The 17,120-nt window shown below is 39.6% G+C and overlaps 1 protein-coding gene across 1 annotated transcript; it reads left to right on the plus strand.

Moving 5' to 3' along the window:
* The first annotated feature begins 9,149 nt into the window (after nucleotides 1–9,149).
* LOC141443817 (uncharacterized) lies at nucleotides 9,150–14,957 on the plus strand. Its single transcript, XM_074109179.1, has 2 exons — nucleotides 9,150–9,302; nucleotides 12,980–14,957. The coding sequence occupies exon 2, from the start codon at nucleotides 12,986–12,988 to the stop codon at nucleotides 14,756–14,758; it is 1,773 nt and encodes a 590-aa protein (XP_073965280.1). The 5' UTR covers nucleotides 9,150–9,302; nucleotides 12,980–12,985; the 3' UTR covers nucleotides 14,759–14,957.
* Nucleotides 14,958–17,120: the final 2,163 nt, after the last annotated feature.

Raw genomic sequence — 17,120 nt, forward strand, 5'->3', positions numbered from 1 at the left:
TTTATAGATGAATATAAGCAATTGGGGCATTTATCTGAATCTCAGCTGATCTCTAACCCTAATTACCTACCTTACCACCCGGTGATCAAGGGACAAAGTGAGTGCACAAAATTACGCGTCGTCTTCGACGCGTCATGCCCTACCTCTTCTGGCTACAGTATTAATAATATACAAATGGTAGGTCCATGCATACAAGACTCCTAGTATAATATATTACTTATGTTTCGCCATTATAAGTACGTATTATCAGGCGACATTGAAAAACAGTACCTACAGGCAAATTCTAATGAATGAGTTAGATCGACATTTGCAGGTCATTCTATGGCGCGAAGACGAACATTTGCCCATTCGCTCGCTCACTCTAAACACCGTTACTTACGGCTTTGCGTCTGCAAGTTTCTTAGCTGCTAGATGTTTGTGGCAATTAGGGGAAGAGTGCATTGACCCCTTAATAAAAACAATAATACAGAATGATTTTTACTGTGATGATCTGTTAACAGGAGCAGACTCAGAGTCTGCCCTGCTGTATATACAAACAGGTGTAGCCCAGGCCTTAGAGGCTGGCTGTTTCAACGTACGCAAATACCGCTCAAATGCAATTGAACTGTTAATTTCCATTTCCAACCTCATTAGTTCGCAGGATAACCTAACGTTGATGGAATCCTAGTCAAGATCTGCTGAACTTTTCGATTGACGATGATCACAGTAATAAAACAGTAACCAAGTGTTCCATTTTGTCAATCACCTTTAAAATATTCGATCCATTAGGACTATTAAGTCTGTGCACAGTAAAGCCCAAAATGCTCATTCAAAAGCTCTGGGCAGCGAGGGTTGGGTGGGACGACCCCGCTCCACCTGAATTTCAGCGTATTTGGGCGCGCTTCATAAAAAACTTGCACCACTTATAGTAGGGAGCCCAAGAGGGATTTCGGGATTTACTAAAGCGCGACAGATTAATATACAGGGGGATACCTTGTACCCGGTTAAGTCCTTCCACCAACTATGAGCCCATATACATGGCCGCCCGTCAAGGATAAAGGATCAGATTAGTAAAAAAAAATTCATCATCTGAAATTCCCGAGCGCGTCAGATTAAGGTAGGATGAGTTAGTCACATACTAAAACGTGTGTATTCCACAAATCTGACAATTTGAGAGTGACGTAAAGAAGGGATAGGGCTAGAAAGTTGTAAAAAAAAACGTCATCTCGACATTCTCGAGCGTGGTTAATTTTTTTTTATTTTGAAGGGAATAATTCAAGAATTACGAAAAATATATAATCTGACGGTTTCCACAAGCCGAAATAACAAACATTCATCGATAAAGTTTATTGCATTCAGCTACGTGATGCCTATATTCCCCTCTCCGCGTTTCTATTCCTCTCTCACTCTTTCTCTATCTATTACTCTCTCGCTCCGTCCCCACTCTGGTTTCTGTTGCCAAGACGCCATCACAGCTGATCACACAGACTCGTTCGTGGCATGATATTGTTAACAACGTATTTCCAACGTTTTTGCTACCCTTGGAGTGGCAAGCGTCCGGGTCCCGGCACATCCTTGTTTGGCAGGCGATCGGCTCCCGGCACGCTGTCAAAAACCCTAGAGTGGCAAGCGACCGGCTCCCGGTCGATGGCGGGTGTCGTATTTCACTAACAAATATAAACTGGTAGACCTATATCTCGCTTGCTTATTCTTGCAGAATGCGTTCATAAATAGACAAGGATGGCATTTATTAACGGCCGCGACAACACTACGGCAGAAATTTCGTTCTTATTGTTTACTCAAGTTTCACTGTGTGGCCGCTGCCGTGCGCTGGTATTTTTGGAATTCGAGTCAGAGGAAGAAGATGATTCTACCGATAACGATGATAATTGAGAAAAAATACTCAAAAAAGTTCAATTTTTTATAATTATTTTCTTATAAATACAGTATTCTACTTAAAAAACATACACTTTTTTATTTGCATGCTATTTCCTGAGCTTTTCAATAAATTAAGTTCAATGATTTAAAAAAAAATAAGAAAAAAAAAATTTTAATTGTCAGATTAGGCGAATCCCTCCAGATAATCGTCAGATTATGAGACAGCACGTCTAGGGCATGAAGATGAACCATATATATCTTAATCTGACGCGCTTGAGGATTTCAAAATGGCGAATTTTTTATGCACATTCTAATAATGGCTACGGATTTGCGTCACATCCAAATCGTCAGATTATTATATAAGAGCCTTTTTTTAGGATCTCTTAACATCCCCTTAGAAAATCTGACGCGCCCGATTAAATTTTTTTTTTTATCATTTTCAACCCTTACGTACGACCACCCCCATCATGGAAACAATCAGATTAACATACGTACATTTTTAAAAATACGTAGGACATGGATGATATCAATATCTGACGCGCTCGAGTATGTCCATGCAACAGTTTTTTTTTACATTTTTGAAAATCTATAACAATTCCCCCCACCGATGAAAAGGTATATATTATATGACATTTTTTCTTCTTATGATCTAAGCTTCGCAACCCAATAGGTCTCTATGACGCTCGAGTAAATCCCGATTTAGCATCGTGGGCTTCCCTACTATTAAAAACATTAAAATATACATAGGTTATAGGCAAGTGCTATGTGAATCACCCTCAGTTGTAGTTACACTGTTTTAGTGACAGTTGTCAGGATGCATATTGCGCTTGTGTTTACGTCAAATCCATTTCCTGTACCGGCAAGCCAGTCGTAAATTTATTATGTGCAAAGAATAGAGTAGCTCCCATGAAACCTACCACCATACCACGGCTGGAACTCTCCGGAGCCCTTTTAGCGGTAAAAACGTACGCTTCCGTTTCAAAGGCTCTGAGAAAGCCCATATCACGCGTTGTATTTTGGAAGGACTCCGCCGTAGTTCTTGCATAACCGATCTCGCGCCAACTGCCTCTTGGAGGCACGTTCCGTCCGCACAAAATCCGGCTGACCTGGGGGCGCGTGGCGTGGACCCGCAACATGTCGCTAGTGCAGCTCTATGGTGGCATGGACCTGAGTTCCTTCTTGAGCCCGAGACCAACTGGCCCACTTTAAATACCGGCTCTATACCAAATACTCTACCTGAGCTTAAAATTACGTCAACGGTCTCAAGGAGCTAGCGCCATCTATCGTAGACTTCGATAGGTTCTCTAAATTTAAAACGCTTCAACGTGCCTTTGCATACGTGCAACGATTTATAAATAACTGTAGGCCTAGCCGTCCTAAATTGACAGGCGTATTGACGTTTCAAGAACTTAGTGATTCATTTCACTCATGGATCAAGCTTGCGCAACAGCAATTGTTTCATGATTAAATACAAATTTTACGTAAAAATAAACAGCTAAATACAAAGTCACATATCTTATCGTTGACACCCTTTATTGGCTCTCATTACAGCTGTGATAAGAAGCATCCTATGTTATTACTTGCTAAACACACACTCACTCAACTCATAATGAAACATGAACACATACGTCTCTTGCATGCAGGACCGCAGCTCCTTTTGACCTCAGTAAGAGACACCGTGTGGCCCGTTGGGGGCCGATGGTACGGCCCGCAATGAGGGCTATCGTTTGTAGTCTCACTAGATGGCGCACTGTTGCGTGAGGTTTTTAAGTGTGGCTTTTCAAAGTCTGTTATTACGGGCTTGAAAACAAGTTTAGATTAAAATCATATTTAATACACCTTAAAACCGTAGCATAAAATCAAATCGAGCATTACACAGTGTTGCTTAGCGGTTTGTTCGGACCAAAGGGAGGACAAAGGTTTCCGAAAGACAAAAAATCTCAAAACACAGACCATTCATTTAACGTAATTTAATTTACATTATTTAATTCTAATTGCAAAATATTTACCAAAATTATTCTAATGTAGGCTTAACCCGCGTAGCTCACCAGAAACTATGAGATTTGACATTTCGGAGACCTCACGCTATACTAGCGCCTTAGCGGCGATATTCATACGCGATAATCTCATTTGTGCATGCTAGGCGTGCTGTAAAAAATACCTTAAAATGATTTAACGATATTTTCCATAACGCAATTTATTAAATCCTGATTTTCCATTTGCGGCCACTGCCGTTGACTTCGGTGGACCTTTTTTTAATAACATCGCCGTGGTCGCGGATGCAAAATCACCAAATGCTATCTGTGCCTATTTGTATGCTTAGGTATAAATGTGTTCACTTAAAGGTCGTAAGCGAATTATCCAAAGATGCATTCATACTAGCGCTCCGCCGGTTTATTGCGATTGGTCGGAGATGTTGTGATAATGGCCGTAATTTCGTAGCCGCTGCAAAGGGAATAAATGAATTTGTTTAGCTTAACATCTATAGTGTGACGAACTTTGCAGCTGATCAAAACATTAGGTTCAAACTTACCCCGGCTTACGCCCCTAATCGTAATGGCTACGTCGAGGCCTGCATTAAGATGGCAATATTTCATCTTAAACGGATTATGGGCAACACGCATCTTACATTCGAGGAACTGTCCTCATTATTTAGCCAAATAGAAGCTCTCCTCCCCCGACGATTTTTCCCCGCTCACGCCAGGGCACTTTCTGGTTGGCAGGGCGCTGATGTCGCTGCCGACCCCATCGCTGCAAGACAATAACCCACGCCACCTGGATCGCTTTAAAAAACTGGAGCAGCTGCGCCAGCACTTCTGGGCGCGCTGGTCGTCCGAGTACGTGTCCGAACTACAGCAGCGCGTCAAGTGGCGCACACGGCAGCGCGACCTGCAGCTGGCCGAGCTCGTTCTTATCAAGGACGAGACGCTGCAGCCTCTACACTGGCGAATGGGACGGGTCGTCAAGCTTCACCCCGGCACGGATGGCGTCCAGAGGGCACAAGGCGGGCTCTCAACCTCATTTGTCCCCTGCGCGACGAACAAGAGGTTCCTGAAAGCTAGGCTTTCAGCGTCTCGGAGTATGTTCGCGCCGTCGCATCTCTCATCGTAGCCCGAGCGTCGTGACCAATCCCGGAGCCTGCGCCGCGCGGCGTGCCGGCGCGACGACACCCCCGGCGTCACGCGCCGTCTCTCTCGCACTTCTCTACGCGACACCGTTACGAACGCTCGTGTCCTAAATAATTACTAAAAACTTAGACTTGTACATTTTTTCTAATGGTAATTAAACCATATTTATAATAAAAAAAACTTATTTCATTCTATGCCTCAACAGTATCGTACCGTCCCTCTCACTCTCGTATTAAAACTTAAATGATATTGGCATCACGAAAACGATATGAATCAGTTTTTTTTTTTTTTTTTTTTTTTTTTACTTTTGGCTATCCCTTTCAATCTTCGATGAACGATCTTTTGATTGAGCCAGCGTCATGTCGCTTACTCTTTTAAAAAAAATTTTGGAGAAGAACTTTGTTGATGGGGTACACGCTCATTTATATCTGTACAATGACAGACAAAAACATGTAGGCAAACAAGCAGCCATAAATATATATGTACATACACACGTTTCTCATATACATTGAACAATATAACCAACAAAAAAGTTGGAAAACCCCCGACTTTGTCACTTCAAAGTTCAATATCTCAAAAACGGCTGAACCGATTTTGATAAAACATGTCTAAGAATCATCGCTAGAAAAACTGCTTTCAATTAAAAAAAAACCGCATTCAAATCGGTACACCCGTTTAAGAGCTACGGTGCCACAGACCGACAGACATAGCGGTCAAACTTATAATACCCCTCTTTTTCAGTCGGGGGCTAAAACAAGGGTCGGAAATATCTACACACATAGTCACTAGTTACGTATATCATAAAAATCATAAACATGTGAATATAAAGGAGCTCAAAAATATCTGTACAATGACAGACAAAAATATGAAGGCAAAAAAACAGCCACAAATATACACGTTTCTCTTTGTACATATTGTCAAAGCAGAGGGGTGGAAAATATCTAAACGACATTGTAAGTTAAACGCAAAAGTTATCATTTACCTATATTATACACTAGCCTTTGCTTACTTAAGTCCCGTTCCGGGATTTTACTGAACTTCCATTAAGTAGAACTCCTAAAAATTACATACCTACTTAGTTGTTATTCATTTTAGTAAGTTGCATGAATAATACCCGTACACAATTTCATATCTCTATAAGTACTTATTAGATTAGATTTGTAAAACAATGCAATAGGTAACTAACTATACATTCATAGTTATTTTTAGAACATCATGCCGCGATGTGATTGGGTGAATCCCCAACTTACTAACTCGCTTTACGGTTGCGTTCCGTTTCAAGCACACCACGCTCTACTAATACGTCTTTACAAAAAAAAGTTTAAATGACAGCATTTTACTTATAAAAGCTCAATTTAACAGTAAATTCGAGGAGATGAAAAAAAATGTATCCAACATTTATGTAGGTATTAAGAAAGAATCTGCACTTAATCCACATTAGTTTAAAAAATATTTTATAATACTCACAATAAAGGACAGCTGTTAGTTTTACAAGGATTCGTGGCTTAATGAACAAAACAAAAAAACAAGATGGTTTTAACGTGCCTAATTGTTTGGTTAAAAAAACGTCTCATGAATGAAGATTACTTGAAACGAAACACATTCGTTTCGAATAACTATATTATAGAGAGATTAGATAGTCCCTTCTATGTTGCCAACCGTAAGAGGCTTCTTGTACGAATCCGAGATTTTTGGTTTGCTGTGCGAGATACTTCGACAACCACCCATTGGAATCTATCTAAAATAAACTTTATTGGACAAAATTCAGAAACGCACAGAATTTACAAACATAAAGATACGTGCACAAAGATGAACTTATTCCTAGTATAAAAATTTTATTGATAGAAATAGAATAGAATAAAAGGTAAATTAGGGTACAAAAAAAAATACTAAAACCCCTATAATTTTTTTACGACATGTAGAATACACATGTTGTCATGTTAATACAAAAAATTGTAACGAGACTTTATTGTATGTAAGTAAGCAATATTATTATTTTACAGTATACTCGGATTTTTTCAGTTTTAATTTTTTAATGTGCGCAGAATGACTAAATGAAAAGTAGACAGACGGGGTTCACAGATTTTTTATTTTTAATGTTGGCGCTGCTGTTATTTTTCACCGCCCCCAACGCAAAAAGAGGGGTGTTCAGTTAAAAGCTTCACTCCAAAATTTGTTTGTAGCACCGTAATTCTTAAATGGATGGTCCGGTTTCGATGTGGTTATTATGAAATCACGGCGGAACATTATTTCTGACATAATAAATATTCTATTCTATTCCGCGGGGCTACTATGAAATTCGAAAATCGAAGTTCGTGCCATTCCGTCCCTCTCACTCTCGTATTACCTACATAATGAGGGCTATCGCGAATGAATTCACCGCTAGAGGCGCTAGTGTAGCGTGAGGTCTCCGAAATGTCAAATCTCATAGTTTTTGGGTGAGCTACGCGGGTTTATTTATAATTAGAACAATTTTGTGAATACTTTGCATTACCTGAAATTAATTATGGCAATTATGCGTTACGGGGCAATGAATGTCTGTGTTTTGAGACAGTTTTGTCTTTCGGAAACTTTTGTCCTCCCTTTTTTTTCCGAACAAAACGGGACTTAGCAACACTGTGGTGGCTGGATATTTTTATGGTACGGTTTTAAGGTGTTTTAAATATGATTTTAATCTAAACTTTGTGTTAACGCCCGTAATAACAGACTCTGAAAGCCACACTTAAAAACCTCATGCAACAGTGCGCCATCTAGTGAGACAAAAAACGATAGCCCTCATTAAACGTTAGCGGGACGGTATGTACATACGATACAAATTTCAATTTTCGAGTTTCGTAGAACAGCAGTTTACTCCCGTCCCGAGCACGCGGGTTAGAAAACCAAACACGAGATTTTTGAGAAGTAAAGATAAAAATGTTTTTATTTATAAATACTAGTTCCGATATACTTAGTATTATTAAATTGAATATACAGAAGTTCAGTAGTAGTGTCCTGTTCTCCGTGTCTTCGCTCCGCTATGTGTGTCTGTGTCTGTCTGTGGCACCGTAGCTCTTAAACGGGTGGATTAAAGCTGGTTTTCTAGCGATGGTTCTTAGACATAATTTATCAAAATCGGTTCCGCCGTTTTTGAGATATTGAACTTTGAAATGACAATGTCGGGGGTTTTCCAGATTTTTGTTTGTTAGGTTATCTATTTAATAAATTGTATTGTTACGTTCGTGGGGTGGGTTCGTGATTGAAAAGCACTTTTAACACCGATGAATAAGAGTAGGATTTATTTTCACACTGTTACTTAACTTTACAAAACACTTAAAAACAGTTCACAGTAATTCCGCACTCTAAAACTCACTTACAAGTCGCTTTAATTCTTTTCGATGTTTATCGCTCGGTATCGCATTCGAAAACTGTCCTCCGCCGCAACCTCACCCGGCTTATATACCCCCGGTGAATCGGTCCACCAAGTTCGAGAACAGTCCAGCTAGGACGTCATACCTACATCTCGAATGTTCCGGAAACGAGTAGTGTCTCTCTCTTTCATGTGCTATCTCTCTCACACAGTTATTAGAATATTCCGGAAACAGGATCATCAGTCTGTTTCTCTCACACATATAGGCTATCCTTGTCACACACCTTCTCGAATGTGTATCTGTCAGTATAGCTGTCTTTTTCACTCCTATTGAAAATTTGGCCATATACTGAAATGTACTTCAGGGGGCCCATAAGGGGTCCTGAAAACGCCTGAAAACGGGTTTTCAGGTTATGACGTCATCGGATAGAGGGTGGCCTGAAACGGACTGAAAACAGGTTTCAGGCGCCTGAAAACGACGGTTACTTGGGTGAAATTTTGATAAACTAATATATGATAGAGCGTCCTCTGAAACGGCCTGAAACAGTATTCCAGCCTGCTGAAAACGCCTCCAATGGGTCGGAAAACACGATCAAAGTTTCCCCCTAACCCACCGCCGTAACAGTATTTACAAAGAAAGAAAGAATGATTTATTTGCTTAGAATACGTAAATACAAATCTTAATTACTACATGATTTGAACCACATTTTGTAAACAAAATTGATTATGAGTAAAAATAAATTTTACAGCTGGCAACTCTGCTCCCACTAATACATGTACTTTTATCAGCAAGTGATTGCACCTGCCTATTTCTTGCGCTTGCGTCGCAGTCAATTACTCATTGTATTGAAGAGATCGAGACAGGTTGAGGCATCAAAGATACGGAAGTTATTCAAAAATAAAGATATAATTTAGAATAAAAATTGGAGATAGTAATAGTTTGCTGTGGAAGTAACTTTGCTGAACAAACTGTAAGTATTTTCACTATTTTTAATCCCTGACGCAAAATGGGTTATTCCAACTTTTTAGGGTTCCGGAGCCAAAATGGCAAAAACGGAATCCTTATAGTTTCGTGAAGTCCGTCTGTCTGTCTGTCTGTCCGTCCGTCCATATGTCACAGGCATTTTACTCGAAAACTACAAGATGTATTTCAATGAAATTTGGAGTACAGATGTCTTGTCAAAGCCGCTATTTAGTTTTGTAGTTAAATTACAAAATAAATATTTTAGGGGGCACCCATACACGTAACAGAAATTGTTTTTTTTTAACTCGTATCAACGTGTGGCACATAGTTCGACAGCTCTTTTGAAAAGATAGTAAGGTTTCTCGAAAACTTTTTTGATTAATTGAAGGTTTCCGGAAATAATCGCTCCCAAAGTAGCAAAAATTGTGTCCCCCCCTCTTATCTTGTAAACCGTTAGTCCAAAAAATATGCAAAAAATATGGAAAGGTAACGCTTAATAAATACTTACAACGAAAATTGGTTTCAACATGATCGGGCTGGGTCGTACCTACCTAGAAAAATATTTTCAAATGTTTTGTAGTCGGTTCCATTTTTTATTTTTTTATTTTTTGGAGTCGGCTTTACTTTTTTGTTAAACATTTTCTTTATTTCTTACTTTTTAGTGATTCGTAGCCTAAGTACATGTCACAACGATTCCATGAATTCGCAGGTGGTAGGACCTTGTGCAAGGTCCGCCCGGATTGCTACCACCATCTTGCTCGCTAATCCTGCCGTGAAGCAGCAGTGCTTGCATTGTTGTGTTTCGGCGTGGAGAGTAAGACAGCCGGTGAAATACTGGCACGTGAGGTATCCCATCTTAGGCCTCCTGGTTGGCAACGCGTCTGCAATACCCCTGGTGTTGCAGATGTTTATGGGCGGTGGTGATCTCTTACCATCAGGAGACCCACTTGCTCGTTTGCCATCCAGTCTATAAAAAAAAATGAAGCCCGAACACGGCTTATTTCCGTTGTTTTATAACAGAGTTCCGTTGCCTACCTTCCGGCTTCAGCATTAGATCAGTTCGAAAAAATCTAAATTGATTGATATTAATTCGAGATTCGAAATCAAGATTCCGATTATTAAAACCACGAAGTTTATTTTGCCGAATGACATATTTCCGAATTAGCGGTGTCATTTCGGAAAATTGATTATCGGAATACTGTACTTCGGGCCCATAAACGTATTTAATATGAGTAGTACTAGACAAACCGACCTCGCTTGACAGCGTCACGACAGCGTGACCGAAAGTGAGATGGGCTTGGCTGTGTAAATTTGTAGACGTCTGTGTGAGTTTTAGAGTTGCCCTCACTGCTAAATATGAGTTGTCGATAACCATAGGTACCTACCGTATCCCCGGTATCCCCGTATATCCGGTATCGTCATATAGGTTAGGTACACAGTACAAATAAATCTTAAGGGCTGTTGCTGTAAAGTAGGTCCTAGAAACTTCATAAACATTTCTCAATAAAAAAAACATTGCCAGCAAATATCTGTCACTCCCACTCATGTCACTCGTCGTTAACTTTACACTAGACATTAGGTAGGTACCTATATTCGCATGTCAAGAGTATAAAATAGTAAGCTATGAATAAAACACAAACAAGATACGTACCTACTAGCTTTGATGAACACTTAAGGTATTTTTAGTTAGCGTCGTGGTACAAAAGTCCAATTGTTATCTCAATATTAAAAATTACTCGAACAAAACATGTAAATTATCGCTAAATTGACTTAACACGAACGATAATTTAATGTACCTAAATATTAATTTCACCATTTTTCATTTCATTTTTATTAGTTTTTCAAACCTGCGAAGCAATTCAATGGTGCGTGTGAAGTTCCCAATCCGCACTGGGCCCGCGTGGGAACTACTGCCCAGGCCCTCTCATTCTGAGGGGAGGCCTGTGCCCTGCAGTGGGACGTATATAGGCTGGGATGATGATTAATTTCACCAACAGATATTCGGTTGAAACTGTTTTGTGAAGAAAAGTTCATATTACAGTGGCAATACGTCAGGTTTAAACAACTATTAATCTCATCATTTGCGTATATACTATTTATAAATATTTTTGATATGCACATAAATATTGCCAACAAATCACAGGAAAACTATGGTAAACATGGCGGCCACAGGGCCACCATGACATCACCAATTGTCACTTCATTCGGCATCTGGCGGGCTACCACGAAATTCGTAAATCGAAGTTCGGATCGTATTGTCCCTCTGACTTTCGTGACGTTTGGATTGATCGAATGCTTTCAATACTCGTGGTCATTTTTGTTGCCGGTACCCATTTAAGGTCTAAATAAGAACAGAATATTATAAGACTATTTTTTTATTAATGTGCACGGGTTGGTTACATCTGGAACATCACAATGAAAATGACACCTTGTGAAAGTGATGTTCGGCCATTTTTGGTAACTTTTTTGGAATCTAAATACGGCGTTGAGTATACTTAGTAGGAACACTACAACATGTAAATAACTTTGAGTTTTTAATTAACCTTTGCTCATCCGCGACCGATAGCCACGTCTATGCAAGTAGTGTATGTTCATGCAGCTTCTAATCTCCGTCTCCACGCTGTAAGAACAAACACACTCACTACACAAACCCAACTATCACCACCACCTTATCTGACACAACACAATGATAATGAACTCTGATCGAGTTCGAAACGCGTAGGCTTAGTGTGGCGCTGATGATAGTTGGGTTTGTGTGATGTGTGTGATCTTACTGTGTGGAGACGGAGGAGCTGCATGAACACACATTTGTTGTAAAGACTTAGCCATCGTTAGGTCGCGGGTTAGCAAAGTAATTCTTTTTTAACCACCAACGCAAAAAAGGGGTGTTATAAGTTTGACCGCTATGTGTGTCTGTCTGTGGCACCGGCACCGTAGCTCTTAAACGGGTTGACCGATTTGAATCAGGTTTTCTAGCGATTGTTCTTAGACATGTCTCATCAAAATCGGTTCAGCCGTTTTTGTGATACTTAACTTTGAAGTGACAAGTCGGGGGTTTTCAACTTTTTGTTGGTTAGGTTAGTTTTGGGTTTGTTAGATCAATTGACAATAAGATTTCATATTTCTAAGACTATAATTTGATTCGTTCTCTGTATTCTGGTTGGAAAGAGAAAAACGCTGATATTTTTTAAAATTTCACTACAACTATTAATTAGTTTATTACAATTTTTTCAAGATGTGCTTATTCTAAAAAATACAACCGAATTGATAACCTCCTCCTTTTTTTGAAGTCGGTTAAAAAGGGCATAACTCCAAAATTACCACACAATAGATACATTACTTTTGTCACAGCTTTTGTCAAGTCTCTTAAAAAAAATAACGTAAATCTGACGTAGACGTTGCATAGAGACGTTGTCAAAATTATGACAGCTCCTTTTTCTAGTAAAAAGGCAAAGGAAACATAATATGTATTCCGTGGTAGTGTTAGCAAATTCAGACATATTTTTTCAATTTTTTGCATTTTTTTAAATATGGAGAAATCAATCATAATAAATATTTTCCCATGTTCAGGACAGGAGGCAAAAGTCTTTCGATTCCTGTAGTAATTTACAGGTGTTAAAAAAAATGAAATCTTGTCAATTATATGAGCCTCTCATGTCATTCTTTTTTTGTTTTACATTCCAGTTCAAGATGAGGATAAGGACATTCTGCAAGTTCGTCGAAGTGAGCGAGTTAGAGTCTATGGTTCTCCACGACTCCACCGTCGTCATAGACGGGCAGAACTACTTCTACAACTCCTACCAGGAGAGCCAACTACCCTTCAAACTTGGCTGCGAGAGCCATCGCTACGCCAACTACCTGCGAGAACACCTCGCCATGTTCAAGAAAGCCAACGTCAAATGCTATTTCATCTTTAAAGGTGGACATGAGAACATGGCAAAGAGGTTGGCAAAAAATAAAGGCGAAATCGTCAGTCCGGTTTTTATGAAGAATATTTATATGGAAGTACTCAAGGAAATGGACTTTGAGTATGTTACGTGCGAGTACGAGAGCAAGAGAGACATCATCGAGCTCGCTCAGACTCTTGACTGTCCTGTCATCAGCTACGACGTTGAATTCTGCTTCACTGGACTCCGGTATATCCCGCGGAACGAACTCAAATTCAATGAAAGAGACAACACCATCACCTGCCGCTATTTCTCGTTGGACAAATTCATGAGGAAGTACACTTTGACGGCAGAGAAATTAGCCCTTTTCATTGTGTTGACTGACGAAAACATCTTCCCAGAAAACTTTTTTCAGGAGTTCTTCAAACGCATACGTGCACCTCTGGGTTACTTCAAAAGGAACTTAAGTTTACTGTATTGGGTTTCGAAGAACAACAGAAATACAACAATAAAGATGGTTTCGCAATTTGTAAATGCCGAGGATGAGAAAAAGTTCGTCGAAGAGGTCGACAAAGCTCAGCTGCTGATCAGAAGACGCGAGAAGGGCGGTCTCAGCGCCGCCTGTCTGCTGAACCCCGCAGCCGCCACCGTGGCACCAGGCGACCCCAACTGGTTCGCTAAAGGTGTCGCTTCAAACAACATCCCGATAAACTACGTCAACCTGTACCGTTCCAAACACTTCTTCGGTTCCATGGACGTAGAACTGGTAGACCCAATGGTTTCGTCTCTAGAAATCGTGAAATACGCATACGATCTGCTCACTGATTTCCAAAATGACGGGTTCACTTTAGTGTATGACACTCTATCGGGGCAGGAAAGTATGGTAGTGTCTGAGCTGTATTCCATCCGGAAGCCGGAGTACGAAGCGAGCGTGTGCGTGTTTGAGAATGGTTGGGATTCGGTGCGCGAGTTCGCCTTGTTCGAGCACTTCTTGAAGGAGACACTGCAGCTTGCGAGCCTACAACCCTTGAAAAAGCTACCAGAAGGCGCAAGACTCCTAGTAGTAGCCCTGGTCTACTTCTCCCGCAAGAAAAGCGTCGACACAAGCACCGAGGCAACCTGCGTGCTCCTCTCCTACATCACACTAAGCCTCGTGCTCCAGAAATGCGGCAAAAACCTTCCCAAGTTTCCATTCCAATCCAAACCCATTCTGGACTCAACAACGGATGAGAGCACAGTCACTGATGAAGACTGCAACATCGCAGCGGCTGTCTTGGCTGAATATCTAGCAGTTCCCGAAACTGCTGAACAGGAAGCTGTTGACGATGACCAAGTATTGTATCAGTTAAAGGAGTTCCAGATATGTCTGCGTCAGCTGAACGACTTGAACTTGTTGTGTGGTGCTCCTCTTCCGCCGACGGTCTACAGCCGCGTCTATTCTGCTGCTCTGGTAGCGCGGCTCCGGGTCGCCGCGGGCTCTGGGGATTCCCAGCCGTTTTTCGACAAACTCCTGGCCCCGGCTCCGACCGTCTACGCCTTTCTAAACGGTCTCATCGAAGCTTACCAGGCGATGTAAAGCGTAAGCAGCTTTGAAAGTCACAGGTGTTTTTTAAGTAACCCGACGTTATATTTTAGAAACTATCAAATTAGCCCACATCCGCCCACTGCCGCGTCAAGGCCTCTTCATTGACATGACACTTCAATAATTTAGAATAGAATATTAATTTGCGAGGAATAAGTGTACAGTTCAATAGTTTAAGCTAAGTAACTGCTTTTTATTTTCAAGTCGAATTTTACTTTGATCCTCAAAATTTAATTTCAAATCTGACATGGCGGTGTTATTGCTGTCTCTTGGTACGGAAGGCCTTTAAATAATTTTTGACATTTATTTGACATCTCTTAGATAAACATTTATCAATGTAGCTACTGTCAACGCCCTTACAATGTTGTATCATTGTCAATGAGGGCTATCGCGTATAAATTCGCCACTAGAGGCGCTAGTGTAGCGTGAGGTCTCCGAAATGTTAAATCTCATAGTTTTTGGGTGAGCTACGCGGGTTTATTTATAATTAGAATAATTTTGTGAATATTTTGCAATATCTGAAATTAATTATGGCAAATATGCGTTCCGGGGCAATGAATGTCTGTGTTTTGAGACAGTTTTGTCTTTCGGAAACCTTTGTCCTCCTTTTTTTCCGAACAAAACGGGGACTATGCAACACTGTGGCATGCTCGATATTTTATGGTACGGTTTTAAGGTGTATTAAATATGATTTTAATCTAAACTTTGTTTTCACGCCCGTAATAACAGACTTTGAAAGCCATACTTAAAAACCTCACGCAACAGTGCGCCATCTAGTGAGACAAAAAACGATAGCCCTCATTGCTAGAGGTGAGAGTTATCGGTAAAAATAAAAGCGGTAAAATAAACGAACTTATTATTAATTTGCAAGATTGTTCGTCAGAGTCGGAAAGTGACACTCCAAGTGTTGTTAAATTATATTAATTCCAATAAGACTTTCAGTTTGATTATTGCCTCCTTTAGCACTTGTACATGCAAAAGTATCGATTATCGATAGTTTTCGTAACAGTAGGAGGGACTCTAGTTCTGTCAGTTTGGCATCTGTCATTTGAATCATGTTAGAACAAATAGAATATAAACGGACCTCGCAACACTAGCGCCATCTACCTGTACCCCGTCACAGATAAAAAATTATGAAAAAGTCGAAAAGGTTTATTCGCAACTGTGTGTATTCCGAACACATTTAAAAATACCGAAGATAGTGTTTAAGAGTAATCCGTTAGGATTTAATTGATTTTGGAATGGTTTTTTTTTATTGACATTTAATTTCAGTTTTTTAATTTTATTGTTTATTTTTATTGCATTATTGTTACCTTAATAATATTCGCACATGACATTCAATTTTTTTTTATTGGACTGGATGGCAAACGAGTAAAAGTACCGTATTAACTCAAAATAAAACTGTTTTGAATAATAATTTGAATCTAACCTCTACATACTTAGAACTCATCATGTCATCATGTAGGTACCTAATACAGAAGCATTTTGAGTTAATACGGTATTAAATGTCATGATGTAATTTAATTATAAGTACAATTTACTCAATAATAAAATAAATATTATTTTAAAATTAGTTTTTTTGGCCTTTTCTGAAATAGTATAATTCCTTTAACAAAAGAAAACTATAATTTTTAGGTATCTATGAATAATCATTCAGTAATGGAGTACTTCACATGGTTATTAATATCAGACAGACAGACGTTAAAAAGTTTTTTCCAATATATCTTCTTGGTTGTGTTGTGCTATAAGTAGTAGTAGTAGCAACTTTAAAGTGCAAATTTTCATTAAAATCGAGCGTCCCCCCCCCTCTAAAATGTAACCGGTGGGTGGAAAAATTTGGAAAAAATCAGAATGGTAGTACCTAAGTATATCAAACTTTCAAGGAAAACTATAACGGTTACGTTTTATTGAGAATTATTAGTATCTTAAGAGTAAATAGCAGCCTAAGGCATAAAATATACCTGAACTTGGAATATTCCGTACAAAATACGAAATCCTTAAAAATTTGTTACTTAATCTTTTCGTAATGGCTACGGAACCCTATTTCGGGCGTGTTCGACACGCCCTGGCCGCTTTTTGTTTATTTTATTATTTAACATTGCCAGCAAATATTTTGCAACAAAAATAAAAAAAAGTTTTAAGGGAACTAAGTACGAGTATACCTAATATTTTGTGTGACCTAATTTTCGATGTCACTAGTCGGCAATACCCTAATTATAATATCTGTCCCTAAGAAATATATTAGTTATCATTAATCAAAAGGCCGTGCGCAGAAAAGTGCTAGAATAATACCGCGATTTATTTTAGCGACGACAGATCCGAGTTTTTACATCACTTCATGCTCTAATGCGAGAGC

The sequence above is a fragment of the Choristoneura fumiferana genome, chromosome 28 (assembly GCF_025370935.1).
Source record: "Choristoneura fumiferana chromosome 28, NRCan_CFum_1, whole genome shotgun sequence".
In the NCBI taxonomy this organism is placed as follows: domain Eukaryota; kingdom Metazoa; phylum Arthropoda; class Insecta; order Lepidoptera; family Tortricidae; genus Choristoneura; species Choristoneura fumiferana.